At 41.9% G+C, this 17,892-nt stretch overlaps 1 protein-coding gene across 1 annotated transcript; it reads left to right on the forward strand.

The window, feature by feature from the left end:
* Positions 1–270: 270 nt before the first annotated feature.
* Positions 271–17,892, forward strand: HHIPL2 (HHIP like 2). Its single transcript, XM_085311886.1, has 9 exons — positions 271–783; positions 5,778–6,430; positions 7,512–7,655; positions 8,013–8,344; positions 9,800–9,926; positions 10,312–10,457; positions 12,019–12,100; positions 16,401–16,483; positions 17,312–17,892. Exons 1-9 carry the CDS (start codon positions 400–402, stop codon positions 17,626–17,628), a joined length of 2,268 nt encoding a protein of 755 aa, XP_085168012.1. The 5' UTR covers positions 271–399; the 3' UTR covers positions 17,629–17,892.

Below are 17,892 nucleotides of genomic sequence, written 5' to 3' on the forward strand. Positions count from 1 at the left end.
CCTGATTAGTCTTTATGAAACCAGGCCCAAGTCTGGTCCATTGTAAAAGTAAAGTAAAATGTTATTTAACAGCTGAGAAGGATTCRTCTTCTGTTTTGTAAATGGAGAGAGGAACAGATTATATATAGGTATCATACGTTTGTATTATTTACTTTGTGTCTGTATTTCTTCATGAATGATTTCTGAGCCTATTTAAGCTGTAGAATTGGATTTGTGAATGCTTCTAGGGATATGAGAAATGTCGGGGGAGGGAGGTTCAGCAGTGTGACGTGTGAAATACCAGAGAGGCAGTCTGGAGGGTTTCTCTCCAGCCAAATAGTAAACTCAGAGGGACAGAGAATGTAGGCAAACCTGAGCAAACACTGAGCTCTGCAGCTGGCAAATAATAAAGCACAGAGGATGAATGAACTATACCGTGAAGAGGTTGAGGATTTCTATACATCTGACCTCAAGAAACCTCCAGTGGAGAAAGTGAATGTTTGGCCATGCACCCGTGGGAGCAGCAGCATCTCTGGAGTTTCCTTTTCTTGCCCAYGTGTCTTTGTTTGCCTCTCCTTTTTATGCCAAATAGGCAATCTTCTGGGGCATCCTCAGTGCCTGGATTATGGGCCGCCTTTCCAGCCCCCTTTTCACTTGGAGTTTTGCACTGCCTATGAAAACTTTGGCTGCTGTGACCAGGAGAGAGACAACAGCATTGCAGCAAAATACTGGGAGATCATGGATTATATTGACTCCCAGGGGCAAAAGCTCTGTGGAGCATATATTAAAGATATCCTGTGTCAGGTAAGGCAGAAAATCAGTGCCTGCATCCTACACTTCGGGCTGACCATGGGGGTGGCTTGTGGCTCTGATTGTCTTTATAGCTGTGTCACTGAAAAGAGGTGTGTGGGGTGGAGGGGGATAGTGAGCTGTCATGTCAAAGTGATGATACTGATCCCCCATGTGCGTTTTGTGAAATGCTTTGTGTAAGGCACCTCACTCTGGTAYCTGGCAATATACAGTGACATTTGATAGCAATAATGATTTATGGAACATTGCCCAGCTCGTTGTGATGGGAATCTGCCGCCCTGTTTTAACAAAGGGAAGAGTTGCAGATCAATATTTATTTTCTATTGTGCTTGCCCCTGCTAGGTGCTGGATGGCCAATTCTACAGGATGAAATGACACGAGAATTATCAGGCAGAGTACTTGGATTCCTAGGTACTGTGAAGGATCTGTTAAGATTGGGTTTCTGCCTAGGATGCTCTAAGCATTGTGGTTATTAAAATGAAACAACATTTAACAGCTAGTGGATTCATCAGTTGTATTGTACAGAGGCTCCAGTTGCCGCGTTTCCTTCAGTGCTGCCTTCACACTGCCCACYTGGCTCACAGGAGCAGGTTTTGTGCAGTGACAAAAGACCAAGGGCACAGTTCTTCCTGGCCTCTCTCCTTAAAAAAGCAGAACTAGCCTACTTTGACAACTGTGTTAGTCATTCAGAGCAGCACTTAAAGCATGCCAGAACACAAAGCAGCCAAAAGACACACTCTTAACAAGAATACAGAAAACTCTTCTAAAAATTTCCTTAGCCCTAAAATTTTCTTTGTTTGTCAAATGTGTTGGATGCTGACGGGATTCTGACATCTCCTTGGAGAAAAATAATTTTTGGCATCAGGGCTGGAAAAGAGTAGGCTCAGGGTTCTCTTTGTCATTTTACAGTTGGTAAACCAGAAAAAGGTGCCTTATAGTTCCTAGCGGAGCCACCAATATTCATGTTAAGAAGTTTTTTTGCATGTTGCAGGTAGATTAGAAACAGAATAAAAATGTGACAATTGCCTCTTCAGACTTGCTCACTCAGCAGACATAGTTTAATTTCACATCTGTTGGAATTGTATTCTATAGCATATAAAATCATTTTCTAAGTAATTAATTAAGACTTTCATATCTTTCTGGAGTAAGATTGCTGTAAAGTATTTGATGGTAAGGAGCTTGTAATTGTGTTGTTATGTCATATTCTTGTTCAAGTTAGTGACAGCCATGGAAATAAGGTTGGGTTCTTAAGACAAGTGTTATTTGGCTKTTGAATTAGTGGAGCAGCAAAAAAAAATCTACCACATAGTCTCATTTTAGTGATGTCACTTTGCTGAATCTAATTGTTACTGGTGATTTTACTTGGAGGGAGTRGAAAATGGTGATGGATCTCCATTGTATCTTGTTCCACAGTAYCCTAATAATTAGTGGTCATTACCTGTGACATGTCAACACATGCTTAGTACCACATCAAATACCAGAAGACATGCATATACATTATCTGCATGTGATTCTGCCAAGTGCTTATTACTGTGGTGTATGCCAGGAGTTCAGGTAGACCAGTCTCAATAACAAGCACTTTCTTGATGTTGTTACTATGGAACCTGGGACRTGAAGAATTAAACACAAGCATGGACAGATGAAAAAACATTATTAGTTCTTGTGTTCTGGACAAAACACATATCAAGAAAAATATAGGTGCTTGTTGATTAAAACCAGAATTCATACTGTTTGCTCTAATGTTGTGAAGATAATGCTATTTTGCATCTTTTCGGGAATGGAAGTAGTAGGGATGCCTTCTAACACAGCCACAGCAGCCCATTCAGTCATGAGTTTCTTCAGTGCCCAAATCAGTGGGCAATAAACAACAGTCCAACTTTTTTTTTTTTTTTTTTTTTTTTTTTTCCCTGTCCCCTGGTGTGGTAATGAGTGGTATGCTGTGAGTTGAACAGAGGAAACTGTTTTTTGTGACTGCAGCAGCCTCACTGGTCCTGCAGAGCCCAAGAAAGAGCTGCAGAATGCCCCTTGGTCCTGTAGCTGTGTGCTTCTCTACAGATGGAAGATAATTAGTTTGGGGATGTGTTCAGGATCATGGGTTTCCTGCTGTCACTCTAAATCAGCTGTTTCTATTAAAAACTGACTTGAAGATGGATCTGGATTGTCTATAAGGCAATCTGGCTCTGCTGGTAGAGCTACTTCAGTTTACACCTGACAAGATCTGGGGCTATATTTGCCAGTTACACTTGTTATAAATGTTTACAGGTTTAGAACCTAGCCCTTAGCTGAGCTTCTCCACTAATTCAATCCTAGGATTTAGCCTGGAAACTGAACATGAAGCTCTGAAAACCGCCTGTAGCGCTCCCAAGGAGATGCTGTAAAAGTTGCATGGCTGCTGAAACTCCCTGGACGCACACCTTGCTAAATGTACTAGAACCGCTGTATGGCCACTGGCTGAGAGAATGTTCCTCTGCTCAGAAAGCAGCCTTGTTCAAGCTGATTGAAAGCCATGATATAAGCATGTGATAGGAGCCTGGTGCAGGCAAAGCAACACATTTTTTAAGCCAATTTTAATCTGAGGCTTGACYTGGGATTGCTTGAATGCATAGTTTTAGTCTATTGTATCCTGATTTGGACCAGTAGGAGACTACTGCAYGTACAGGTCACTGCTTTAGAGCCTCTGTCTCCTCAGCTGGGGAGAGTCTGGTGTGGTGATAGGCAGCCCCAGCTTTGTAATGTAGCATTATGTGGTTCTACAACGCACTTATTTGCAACAACTAGGAAGAAATCGGATACTCTTGCAGCAAAACTATAAAGTGGCACAGAAGCATCAACTTGATTTTTAGCATTTTCTGCTTCTTCTGCTCTATTAAGCAGTTGGATTAATTGTACCATTTCATGCACACTAGAGTGAAATGAATGCAGACAACCAACAATTACTGCAARGCCACTTAATCCTGGGAGTTTACGTCCACCCTGAGGAATGCCTCTACCTCGTGCGTTTTGCCAGAATGTATTGCAGATGTTCTTTGCCAGAGAAATGATGTGTGGGAAGCTGAATGGCTGGAAAAACTTAGCAACTGCTCAGGGGCTACGCTGTGAGATCATGAACTGTAGGAGACCCTCATACCGCAGACTGTCAGCAGAGTGGAGATGACTGAGCTCAGGAGTGCTAAGAAAATGCCCCATCTCAGAGGAAGCTGTTTCACTGTTGGTAGTAGCTCTCATCCTGTGCTGGGAGTTTGATTCTGTTCTAACTACTGCTGAAGTAAATTAATAATGTTTTCAGATAACTTAATAAAATAATCACTGCAGAACAAAACGGAAAACAGCTTTAAACTGCAAGTGAACTGTGGAGACTCAGGTGGAATGAAGAACATTTCTGCAGAATTTAGCTCCTTCTGTTTTAACTTCTGCAGCTTTGTGCTAATTAATATAAATAGGTGGGATTTTAATAGACATATTTTACAGAAGTTCTGGCCTAGGGTTTTTGCAAGATGAGGAATTTGAATTTAAGCACAAATTCAAACACAGTGCATGATCTTCAGTATTTAACTTGTATTTGAAAATATTGCCCAAAGTGACTGTTTCCAAAGATCATGTAGAGTTAACAATACCTACATTAATTGCTTAAGATAAGATTTAATTATTCCAAATAATTTTAAATCTCAACTATARTTGACTTTAGTAATACTTTACATATGAGAACAGAACCATTGTTGTACAGCATCAGGACAAAGATTCAATTCGCTCAAGATACTGTCTGAGAGCAGCCAAAAGCTGTTGGAGGAGAGTATAAGAGGAGAGCAAATACAAGTACTTCCCCAGAATATGTTCCCAGCCTCTGATCATGTTCAGCTTAGGAACTTCTCAGGCTGAATGCAATTTCTGAGCATTTAGGTATTGTCAGTGGCTTCTCTTTCATGCAGTCACACAGACGCCCCTTGAACAGATATACATCTTCAGCATTTATGGTTATTTTAGACAGTTTCACCTCCATTTTTAATCTAGCTTCYAGGTTTCTCTGATGCTCCCTCACTTTTCTRCTGGGAGAAACAGTGAATAACTGATCCGCATCCATCCTCCAATGTCACTTGTGATATTTATGGACTTCTGTCAGACTCCTACCCCAGTTTGATCATCTYTCTTCAAGATAGCTCAGTCCCACCTTACTTAACTGTTCTGTACCTTTGTGGCCTTTCACTTGTAGTTCTGTCATRTTGCTTTTGAGAAGGAAACCAGATCTGCATGGTGTTGAAGGTACAGGTCAGCAGGTACCTGTTTTGTTCATTCTTTCTTTTCTAACATTTGATTAGAGCTAAGTATGTGCTTAAGTAGTTTAAAGAAGTAAGACCCTAAATATATCTGGATAAGGCAGTGATGCCAACTGACTTGAAGGATACAATCAGATTTGGCATCCCACTTTAGGAAGGGGGAAGTCCAGGGAGGAGCAATTGGGGTGACAGACACATAGAGAACACCATCTGAGGAGGAAGAGTGAGGGAAGTGGAAAAGATTTGGAAAAGATTGAAATACGAAGTGCAAAAAGTTGCTACAGGGAGGGCATGAAAAAAAAATCTTTCTGTTTAAGAATAGGATACAAAGTACCTGGYTTAAAATCTAGCAGCAGAAACTAAAGGAGACTTCTAAAGCTAAGGGTACTTATCCRCAAGAACAGATTGCCTGTTGCTTTCTTAAACGTCTGGTAATGGAAATTCCACAGCATTCCCTAGACAAAATTCTTTGGGGAATGATTTAGGTACAGCTGGTTGTGCTTTGGTAAAGGAAAATATTACCAGCCTCTGAATTCACTTTAGTCATATTCTCTGACTTTCTACTACTCCACTTCAAAGATGATTTATTGTGTTCTTTGTCTAACTAATCATTTTTTGTTTTATTAATTGATTTGCTTCCATCAAGGTATCCCTGCTTCTCCTGGATATGTGTATGTTGCCACGTATTTAGCTTTTTTTTTTTTTTTAACTTCCTAGGAATGTTCTCCATATGCTGCACATCTCTATGATGCAGAAAACCCTCAGACGCCTCTTCGAAACCTCCCAGGACTTTGCTTTGACTACTGCTCGGAATTTCACTTCAACTGCCRCTCTGCTATCAGCCTGCTGACTAGTGATAAACACATCCAGGAATGCTGTGAGACAAACAGGACACRCTTCTGTAACCTCCTTAACCTACATGATAAGGACTATTGCTTCCCCAATGTGCTAAAGAACACAGCCCTCAACCGTAACTTGGGCTCGGTGGCGGAGGGCCRCAAAGGCTGTCTCCAGCTCTGCCTGAAAGAAGTTGCCAATGGCCTGAGGAACCCGGTTCTGATGGTCCATGCGAATGACCATACTCATCGCATGTTTGTAGCTGAACAAGTGGGTGTGATCTGGGTCTATTTACCTGATGGCAGTCGGCTGGAGGAGCCCTTTCTGGATATCAAAACTATAGTGTTGGCTACACCATGGATAGGGGATGAGAGGGGCTTTCTTGGGATGGCTTTCCACCCCAAGTACAAGTACAATGGGAAGTTTTATATCTATTACTCTTACATGGATAAGAAGCAAGCGGAAAAGATCAGAATCAGCGAGTTAAAGGTTTCAGCATCTGATGTCAACAAAGCTGATCCACACTCAGAAAGGTAAAAGTTCACATTGAATGCTGCTGTATACTGTGATGAGAAATGATTTTCCTGTCCTTGTCCTCCTTCCTTGCAGAACCTGCACATTCCCAATCACTATGCTTTAGGCGTGTGACCAGACCTGTTATGAAGCTACTAGTGGCAAGGTAGCTCAAGGTCACGTGGCAAACTAGATGGAAACAAAACTGAAACTAGAACCAAGGGTCTGGACTCAAGGTTTTCTTCCAACTCCATCTTGTACTGTTGCGTTTTAAAAACCATTATGTTACAACTTTAAGCCTTATTTGGAATTAACATCTGCCCTGATGTTGCTTTATACTGTAGGAAAGCAAACTGAAAAAATTTGCTGGTTTAGAACTCACTACAGGGGATGTTTCATTTATGGTATTATATGTTCATCTAATTGATTTGAAATGTGCCTCTCCCTTCCATTCTCCCTATCTCCTCCCTCTGAGAGAGAGAGAGAGAGAGAGAGAGAAAAAAAAAGCTAATTATCAGTCATGAAGAAGAATTTGTTAATAGTATGAACTTATTTTGAGTTTCACAATCACCATAGACCTCAAAGATGCTTCTAAAGCTCTCAGATTCGCCCATTACTCTTCATTTCAGAAAACAGAACCCACTTGTCACAAGCAAAGTTTCAAGGCCAACWGTTCCATCTAGGCAAAAGCTTTGTAGACTTTAACCTTGTTTTTAGATGAGTTTCGGTATTCTTACGCCCAGAATGATGAATGAGTTCTGTATCAGAAAAGGTGTTGATAAAGCGGGTTGAAGCCCTAGTTCACGGGCTGCGAAATGGCAGAGAGGCCCCGGTGCTGTATGGTTTGTGGGAAGCGTGTTTCCTCGAGGGACTCCATGCTGAAAGGACACCTGCTAGAAAGCGTGCAGCCAGCCTTGTGCTGCAGGCTCTTTCTGTCAGAAATAGGATGCAACTCAGCCCTTGCGCTGTATTTGACAAAGCTGAAAAGTCTATACAGCTGGGAAACTTTGTTTTCTTTTGTAAAACGTGTGATGCGGTGCTTCTGCAAGCTAACCAAGCATTCAGTAGCTGCATGTGGAGCTATTTCTCTTTTCTTTTTAGGAATCTCCTGGAGCTTGAAGAACCAGCTGCTAACCATAATGGTGGACAGCTACTYTTTGGTGTGGATGGTTATATGTACCTATTCACAGGGGATGGAGGGAAAGCTGGTGACCCTTTCGGAAAATTTGGAAATGCTCAGAACAAGTAAGTAGCACCTTGAGCTGGTGCACCCAGAGGTAAGGTTTGGAGGTAAGAGAAGATGGAAGAGCTAACTAAAAGAGCTTCCCGAAAGTGCTTTTACATCTACAAGTCAGTCTGATGTAGTATTTCAGAAATTAGTTAAATACTGCATTTTGAAAGCTGAGAGGACCCAATTCTTTGAGAGGAGRAAGAGTCTTTTGTGACTTAAATGGATTACAAGACATGCCAGCTATTGGTTTATTTCTGCAGAACAGAGAATTTCCCTTCTGGAAAGGGCGAATATGGAGAGAATTGTTTATACTTCCTCTTGGTTCTCGTGCTGGGGTTTATAAAACTGTCTTTATCTGCTGTTCTCTTTAGGAGCACCTTGCTGGGAAAAGTCTTGAGGATTGATGTGGATGGAAAAAGCCCAGATGGAAAGCCTTATCGCATCCCTCCTGACAATCCTTTCGTGTCTGATGCCAAGGCCCGCCCTGAGGTTTATGCTTATGGGGTCAGGAACATGTGGCGCTGTGCGATTGACAGAGGGGACCCAGTGACAAGGAAGGGAAGAGGGAGGCTCTTCTGTGGGGACGTGGGGCAGAACAGGTTTGAAGAAATAGACATCATCATGAAAGGAGGGAACTATGGCTGGAGAGCGAAGGAGGGATTTCAATGCTACGACACAAAGCTTTGCCGTAATTCTTCTTTGGGTAAGGAGGAATTTTCTTGCAGGAGGCTTCTTAAAGAACACTTATTGTACTGTATATACTTAATTATAGTGCCATTTTTTTCCAGTGAAGCTAAATAATCTAGTGTTGTATGTTGAAATGGAGTTTGTTTACTTGTTAAGAGCAGAAATCCCTTCTCTTCAGTCTTAGAGTTTTGGGGTGTGATGGTGTCCTGTGTCTTCAGGGAACTTCCTGTCATGCACTGTACTGATTGAGGAGGCTAGGCTCAAAGCCTGCGCCTCTTTGCAGACAGTTTTCCCGGAAGATAATAGATTGGGTTTAAATACAACAAGTAATACTTTGTTTTCTCCAGAAGCTCTGAGCCATATCTACAGCTAAGGCAAGGGGATGAGGCTGGGGTTGAGATCCTGAAACAAATCCTATGGAGGGGGCAAAGCACCCCGGCAAGTAGGACGCCGCAGCAGAACACCTGAAAGCTATGCTCTGCCTCTGACTGCGTGTGACYGGACAAGCTGCCTCTTCCTGCCTTTGTGTTGCTCTCTCTAAAAAATAATGGATGCCACCAGTTTTTGTGAAGATCTTGGAAAAGGACTGTAAAGGAACTGGGTATTTTAATGTTCCTTAAGCCACTGGAAGTAAACACTTGGTCTCAAGCTCATGTAGATGATTCTGAAATATTTGTATGAACAGCCAACTGTAACTGTGGAGCGAGTGATCAATGTTTCTCCTCTTCAGTGCTGGTATCAACATGGTTATGTTGTTCTAAAATAATTCTAATAGTGATCTGAGCCTCAGCTGATAATGCACCTACTTTAGATTTTGCTGTTAAATCACAYTTTGAATTAATTACATTTATCCTCAGCATTAAAGATAAACTGTTTCTTCCAAAGGAAGAAAGTGAGGACAGGACTAAAATTCTGTGGGATTTGAAATTTTGCTCCAAGTACAGGATGAATTCAATTTTAATGTTGTCAGAGGYAAAGCCTTTACTTTTTATAAGTCTCATGACACATCTTTTTTTGTAGGTAGTACATTTATGCGTGTTCTGTGCTGAGAATGACAGCAAACCCATAAAGGTGTGGCGTTGACTTGCGATTGTTTGATCGCATCCTCTTTTGTAGAAATGCTGATATCTGCAAAGACAATCTGTTCAAATGACTAGTGTCATGACATATGTATAATATTTCCTGCAGGCTTACTGGATATAGCTTACTGGATACAGAGAATCTTGGTCCTATGCATTATGGAAGTTCACTGATCAAGCTTTGATGAGCTACAYAGAAAACTGCTTAAAGGCCTGGATCAAGTCCATTTTGGAGTAAATATTTGAAACCCCACTGAAATTTAACTATGCTGCTTATTCAGCTATACCAGTATTTCTAGTCATTTTTGTGCCCATCAGTGTTACTGATAATTTTTTTTTAAATGCTCCTTAAATGTATTTTTTTCTGMTTTTCATGCATATACATTTAACAGATGACGTTCTTCCAATATTTGCATATGGCCGCAATGTGGGGAAATCAGTCACTGGAGGTTATGTATACAGAGGATGTGAATCACCCAACCTGAATGGCCTCTATATTTTTGGTGATTTCATGAATGGGTAAGACAGAATTATTTTCTCTCCAGCTCCCATTTTGTACAGATATTTTCCTTGCCTGAGCAGAATAAGCATGTCAGAGCATCCTGAAACCTTTGAGCTGGAGTAAATGAGAAATCCAGATGTCTGGGCATTAGATTAAGGRCTCTGTTTGACCATTATAATGACATTCTGATTGGGGTCTGAGCTTCCTCCAAGTTAGGGTCCTTAAGATAGTGGGTTTTTTGGCTTGTTTTTGTTTGTTCAGGCCTGTTTAGCCTTAAAAAAAAAAAAAGCTAGTGACCGTTCAGAGTCCTAATTTGCATTTTATTTCAGTAACACGTAATTTTGGCAGGTTCCAGATTTGATAATGGAAACATAAAACACAAGGTTTTATTTTTTCATCTAGTCGACTTATGGCTTTACAGGAAGATGAGAAGACAAATAAATGGAAGAAGCAAGATATCTGCATTGGTAACACGAAAGCTTGTGCTTTCCCTGGAATGATCAGTTCTTATAGCAAATTTATCATCTCATTTGCTGAGGATGAAGCAGGTAAGGTAGCTCAGTAGCCATATCTTTACTGGAAATTGTACCCCATTAGTTTTGTGTTCTAGGGCAAATTGTGTTGCAAGTGAAATTATGTTGCACTTCATACATGCTACTGAAGAGCGGGCACTGCGCTACAGGTTCGTAGCTATCTTGGCGTGGCAGGTAGGGTTAGTGTGTGGTTCAGAGATGTCTGCTGCCCTGTGAGGCTCTTGCAGGCGTGCTTGATGGAGGTCTCAGGAGATAAATCCTCATGTGAGCAGAGTCTGAACACTGCGGGTACACAGAGGAGTTTGAACTCGTGTTTGTTTCCAGCTTAACTCTCCCTTTGGTGCTATTTATGCCGCTCCATTAAGGAAAAGGCTATATCAATACTGTTTTTTTTTTTCTAGCACTGTAACAGCTCATTCTTACTTGAGTTCTTACAGTTTGTCTGAATCTCTCCTCTTTTCTTAGTATAAATTTGTCAGACTTCACAGCAACCGCACTTCACTTTGTGGGTTATAAACCAAAGCTTCATTTGAGGATGAAGAAAGCCACTGATTTCAAAATTTAGTGCAAATATCTCAATGCATGGGATTACTGTGGTCATGATGACTAAACTTTCACCAAATGCATAGATTGTTCATTTTTATGCAAGTCTCCTGACAAAGACCTATGCAATGCAAAGTATTTGCAAACTCCTTGAGAGAATCCAGATGTGGTTTAATAAGTTCTGATATTTCACAATTCAGCAGAAAACTACTTTTTTTTTTTTTGATGAAAAGGTCATATCTGATCTTGCTTGCATATTCTGTCAGAGATGCAGGCAGATCTAGGAAATGTGGCTTTGTTGTGAAATRCATACATACATACAATTTTTTTCAACATGTGGATGCTAAATGTCTCTTCTACTGTCTTTCTTTTTAAAACTAGTGTGGTACTGTAGTATAATTTGAAATGCAAACAATAATTTTGCCTTTTTTTTTCCCCCGAACTACAATAATTTGCCTGGATACTGTACTAGTGGCTGCTGAAGGGAAGACATGAGGTGTGGTTGTCCTCAGGCACCATTAGTAATAAGAGGCTTCTGTCTTACCTGGATGGCCAATATARCTCCTGCTGGATTTTTTTTATTATTATTTTTTTTGCTATGGTTATGAGATGGCTAAATATTTGTTGTGTGGTTTTTCCCTCTATTTGTAGCTTCTGGCTGCTTCTTTGGTACAAACAAGTTTTTTAAAAATACATATTTATGTAGAAGAAAGTAACCTTTTAGAAGGTCATTGACATGAAGTAATGAAAGCTCTGCTCGTGTGTTGTGCTTGATATAGGGCTGCTAGTTCTGCATAGTACACTGCTGAAATAGATCTTTCTGTGTCCCCAGCAGTCTGCCTACACTGATTAGGGTGAGACCAAAACCCTCTCTTCGCAAGTAAGACATTGACTGAGGGGCTGACGGAAGGGATGTTCTTTTCTGACTATGTGAATTGGTGGAAAAGCCAGGGAACAGAGGGGGGTGGAGAACAAGGATGCAGCTTGGGCATTTGCATCTGAGGATTTTCTTCCTTTTTTCACCTCTCTTTAGGTGAGCTGTATTTTATGTCTACTTCTTATCCCAGTGCCTATGCACCACATGGATCTCTCTACAAGTTTGTTGATCCTGCAAGGTTAGTAATTGAAAGGCAGTYTTTCTGTGCCAAATTCTTCTATAATCACCATGTGTTGTATAGCTATCACACTAGATAAAGAATACTAAGTACTRCCAATATACAATCTTAGCAACCGACGCATCCAGGCTTTGGTCTCTGTTAGCTGCTGCACATCTGCTTCAACTTTATTAGTTTCAGTGAAGTTATTCCACACTCATGTCTCTGCACCCAGAGATAGATCAGGTTCAGACATCTTAAAGGTCTGGAATATTAAGGATCAAAATAACGTCTGCTTGTTTGCATGTCTAAAGTATAGCACAGTGGCATTTTAAAAAATGACAATCCATATCCTTCAGGGTTGTGAGGTATGTAACATTTTTTCTGCACTTGAATGAAGGACCTTGAAAAATTAAACAAAACTAGTTTTGCCACAGCAGAGAGACTTCTCTCTTCTGTTTTACTTCATATTGACTGGCATATGTCCCTTTCCATCATAAAATGCAGGTCTGGGGTGTGAACTGTATCCTTGCAAACGGACTGGTAACGTGAAATAGTAAAACACAGTAAAAGGCTGATGSTATAGGATAGCATGAAGAGAAATAATTACGATCTTCAAAGCTTTTGCCCCATCTTGTAAGTTCAAACCTAGCCTAAACTRCATAAGGCTGAAATTATTTCTATTTCACTAGCAACCTAATGGAACAAACTGATGGTCTTACCAAGCATCCTAGCATGGCTTGATTTTCCTGCTCAGATGTGCCTGGGAGGTTGTCCTCCAGCCTTTGCAAGCAGGCGCGGACTGGAGTGGGCCGTGCGGAGACGGCGACTTTCTGCTCGTGGATGTGTGTGCAGCCTGTTGGTGGGAGAAAGCTGGTGCTGCTGATCCTCACGCCACCCAGCATCGCTGTACAAAGGACTCGGATACCCTGGCGGGCCACCGTGGCAGTCTCCCTTGCTGCTAAAGCAATCTAAATGAAAAGCAGAGGTAGAAAGCTTTACTGAGGCCAGCCTCTGAGGCTCCCCCAAGCTCTCGCCGTTACACGGGGAGGCTAATGGAGTTTGACAAGACTGGCTACGAGTCTTCCTCAGGCTGGGTGAAAGGCTACCCTCTGCTGATCGCTGAGGTAATTGAGAAGTACCGGGAGGCAGGTTCTTCCATGACTTACTGYCGTTTCTGACTTGACAGGACGACTGTGGGGATGACTGTCCCTGACTGCATGCAAGGCGAGCTGGCTCACTGGAGTCGTCACATGCCCTTAAGAACAGCCGCCTGCAAGGCAGATGAATAACTTTGAATCTTTGATTAATTTTCCATGTGAAAACCCTTCCCCCCTCCCCATGGAAACTAAGGGAGAGTGTTAGCTCCACTGTAGAGACTCTGATGAAGGTCTTACATTGACAAGTATTAAAGCTGGTGGTGGAGGAGAGAAAGCTGTGGGAACACTTCTTGCAGGTTAGGCAAATCAGTGAGACTTAAGTCATCTAGTGAAAACTTCAAAAATGCCTGTATTTGTGGAGATCTGGAAAGACAGAAGATCACTGTGATGGACTTTGATTTTAAAAAAGAGAAAAAAAAAGATAAAAAATGCAGTCCACAGATTATCTGCAAGCCCTCTAACAAAAAGTAAAAACTAGTGGTTCATGCAATGTTCAAATAATAAGTGGAACATGAAAACAGAGTTTTCCAAGCAAATCTCCCCCCCCCCTTTTAAGCAGTTATTGCTGCTAAAGTCTATTTTTACAATAAGCATGCTTATGTGGTTTTTACCTTCCCAAGCTTTTAKCTTGCTAAAAATCATTAAATGAATTTCAAAATGCCCTGTAAAGTAAATGAAGTACTAATGTGCCTATTCTGTTGTTGATACCTCAGACACTAACATCATGAAGGAATCAAGTAATGTTTTCTTGAGAAGGTAAATCAAAAATTAGGYAGTTCACCCAAAGTCTATACTGAGACAGTAGGAATAGTTCTTTGAGTCTTTTACTGTAGATGATTTTGCTGTGACTACTTGAGGAGACTTTTGTCTTTAACAGCTTACTGTCTGTTAGGAAGCCTTTGAACTGTGTAAACTGTAGTTGACCAAAACTTAAGATTTTCATCTTAACAAAAAATAAAAACCAAAAATTGTGAGCTAGTCTAAACACTGAGATTTAAGCATCCTGTGTTTTATAAATAAAAGCTCTGCAGCCCCTGTGTGACTGCTTAATGCTCCATCAAAACTATCAGGATGATAAATCTCGCCTTGCTCTCTGTAAAGGGGGGGGGGGAATGCAGCTTTTTGTTTTACAAGCAGCCTGAAGAAGCCTTTCCAGAAGGCTGCCTGCCTGAGGACGGCTGGAAGGGCCGTGCAGTAGTGCACAGTGTTACCATGACTCCTGGGGGCAGCAAGCCCCCGCTGCCAGCAGTAAGGTGCTTTTGTTGCTCTGAAGGGCCTTCTGGAAACAAGCCAGTTCCTCCTTGTGCTTTTGGAGCTTTCATATTCATCATTTCTAGAGCAGGATCAGGCACTTAATCCCTTGGCTCTCTGGAATTTATTCTTGTATTTTCTGGCTGCCCTTGCTGCCTTCGCCCTGCTGCTGCTCTGTTCGGCTTTGCCCTGGTTTGTTTGGTTAAGCACTTAGCAAGGTTGCACTTGCCCAGGGTGTACAAAGCGCTGTTAGTTCCTGTGGAAGCTGAGCTTGCTTGGCCTTGGAGCAAAACAAGTCCTGACATCTCGAGTTCCTTGGTTGTACTCTGGCCGCCGCCTCATATTATGAGTAGAGACTTTCCATTTTTTTTTCTGTGCAATTTAATGCTGTTTATAGGATTCCTCTGTTTCCCTCCCGCTGTGAGCTATGGCTTGGCTGACTGGTTCCTCTGCGACACCTCGCCGATGGGTGTAGTCCAGCCCATGCGCTCCCTGCTTTCTGCCCGCACTTCGGCGCGCACCTTGGCAAGGGTAGTAAGCCATACAACCAGTGGTGGGACCAGCCACTGCCCCCTCCCTGAGGGCAAGCCTGTAATTTCGCTGTGGACCTCACAGGAAAACAGAAAGCAGCAGAGCCAAGTGTCCCCGCTTTAAGTTTCTCTCTCCAGCAGTGCTCTGATTTGACCTTTGCCTGGATTGGTACCAAATTCCCTCAGTCAAGAGGAGAGGGAAGAAGTGTTAGGTGGTGCTTAAAAAAAAAAAGAAAAAGATCCTGTTCTACAATCGTGCCTAAATTAATAATTAATAGCCTGTCCTTTTTTTTTTTTTTTTTTTTTTTTTTTTTAATTGAAATGGTGTGGAGGAAACACTTGGCCATTTCCCATGTCTGAAGGAGAGTGCTAGTTAGCTAGTTACAAGAAAATACAACGCCTCAGGTCACGCTTTGCTCTGTGCCATTAAGCATGGCAAACTGGAAGAGCCTGTTTTTACACGTGTCTTAGAGCAGTTCCTGGGGGGGGGAACAGAAAACAGTGTCTCCCACCCGCCCTTCCTGTCACTTAACAGGGGAAAAGTGCGTGAGGTGCTTTTGTACTGAGGAAGCTGCCCGGGAATATAGCAGGAGAGGAACTCCAATATGGCTTCTCTGCAGCCATCGCTTCCTCCCGGTTCCCCTCCCTTCTCGATGCAGCAGTACCTTACAACCAGCGCAGCACCCTTGGCAGGTTGCGTTAACTTTCGTGAAGCTGCATGGGAATATTCTGCTGAATGGGCAGAAATCCTTAGGCGGTACTGCGAGCATGCAGAAAGCGCTCCRTCACTGACCGGCCGTGCGCGCGTGAACGTGAGACGCCTCCCCTTCAAGGTGGGATGCAAGAGTCCGTATTGGTGGGGACAACCCAAAGTGATTTGGAAGTCTGAAGTATGGCGTTAGATCAGCGAGCTTCTGGAAATAGYGACCCGCTGCACCACCAGCAGCAGGGACGTGTAATTGAACACGCCTAATTAGCGTTCTTGACTTAGTGGTGGGCCACAAAGAGTGTTGAACAGGACATGCAGGCAGGTCAACATCCCACGGCTAACCACACTAGCTGTCAGTGATGAAGAAAGAATCCAGACTGCATGATGGCATGAAGTTGGCCAAAATGGTGGTAAAAGAGAAACTTCAGGATTCCAGCTGCTATTAGTAATCAGACTGAGATTTCATGGATTATACCTCTGCATTAGGCTCAAATATTCCACCAAAATTGTACTCTAGCTGCCTATGTGCTTTTATGCCTGTTCCAGCATAGACAAACAGCATGGGAGGACTGATATGTGCCTCTGGAGCAAATAAAATTCTAATGATTTCTCAGGTATCTGCATATGTCTTTCTGCCTTTTTTTTTTTTTTTTTTTTTTTTTTTCCCCAAGGAGAGCTCCGCCAGGGAAGTGTAAATACAAGCCTGTCCCAGTGAAAACAAAGAGTAAACGTATTCCATTTGCTCCTCGTGCAAGTAAGTTGTTAAGTTTTATTGTTACTGAGAAGCAAAACTGYCAACAGTCTTAAAGGCATGTGGTTGAAAGGGTTAGTGATCTTTAAAGCACTGAGCAGAAGCAATCTTGAGGTTAGATAATCTTGCTTAATCAATGCTTCTGTTGTCTAGTAGATACAATGGCTTCTTAATCCCCATCATCCTAAATCTTGTCAAGCAGCAGGACGAGTGGGCATCAGAAGGGAATGGATGGCTTTGATTTAGGTGTTGGATTTCGACTGGGAAGTTCTGAGTGCCTGTCCCAGCTCCTTGACAGCCTCCTTGAGTCAAATAATGTAGTCCTGCCCAGGTCAGAGCCCCCTCTCCATAAACCGAGGGGAGTTAATATCCCTTTCTCCTGGCCTTTTTCTGTCCTAGGACCTAAGCAACTCGAGCAGGAATTGCCTCTTATTATTGAGTAGAAGCAATGTTTAGTGAGGTGAAGTTAYGTTTTCTGGGATTTACAGATATTAGTGTAACATGAATAATTCATAATGTTAAGTCAGCCAAAGAGAAATATGCATACTTTAATCGTATTRTTTCTGGACTTATTTTCCCAAATATATATTAATCATTTCTCTTCTAAAACTAAGCAAATTTTACTTCTAAGGCTATGATAGAAAGAAAGAAGTCCAAGTCCCATAATAGAAAGAAAGAGGTAGGCAGGTTTACGCTGTCTGTATTTCTTTGCTTAGAATGTGAGATGTTTTTCTTAGTTGTAGCTCTAATAAGGCCATGTATCAGCCCTGTTTCTGAATCGGCYTTTTGCCTCAGAGCAGGGATGCTGAAACAATTAATTGCTTTCCTCAGAGACCATTCTTGAGCTGCTTAATGAAGCTTCAACAACCCAGCCTCCTGCAAAATCCTCTTCCTCCACTGGAGTCACCCAAGCAGTTTCCTCTAAGAAAGCTAAGAAGACCTCAACCACCAAAAAAAAAGCATCAGCAGTGAAGCCAGCTTCAGCTGGTAGAAAGACACAAAAGAACAAAGCTGAGGCTAAAAATCACAAGCCAAAGCAGAAGATGAAGGTTAGAAAGGTTTCCAAAACTACTCCAGCACCGTCCTTGGTGAAAAAGAACTCCCGCCTAACCAGAACCGAAAAGCTTCCCCGCAGAAAGAAGCAGTAAATAAGGAGAAACTGGTGGAGAGCAGAGAACAGATTAAGGAACAGTTTTTGAAGCTGAATGAGGTCTCCCCCAAAAGCAAGTCATTTAGAAGATAGTGACTAATTTGATAGGTRGAAAGAAAATTTTCAATGGAGACCAAATTATGAAGAAAAAAAATCAATCAATTTGTTTTGGCCAATGAAGTTTCTTGGGGCAAATTCAGTATTGATCCTGGCGCTTCTCATTAATGTCAGTCTGTGCGTTCTATTAAATTTAAACAGCACC

Source organism: Rhea americana, unplaced genomic scaffold, assembly GCF_003343005.1.
Source record: "Rhea americana isolate MKP2758 unplaced genomic scaffold, rheAme1 scaffold_109, whole genome shotgun sequence".
Lineage (NCBI taxonomy): Eukaryota > Metazoa > Chordata > Aves > Rheiformes > Rheidae > Rhea > Rhea americana.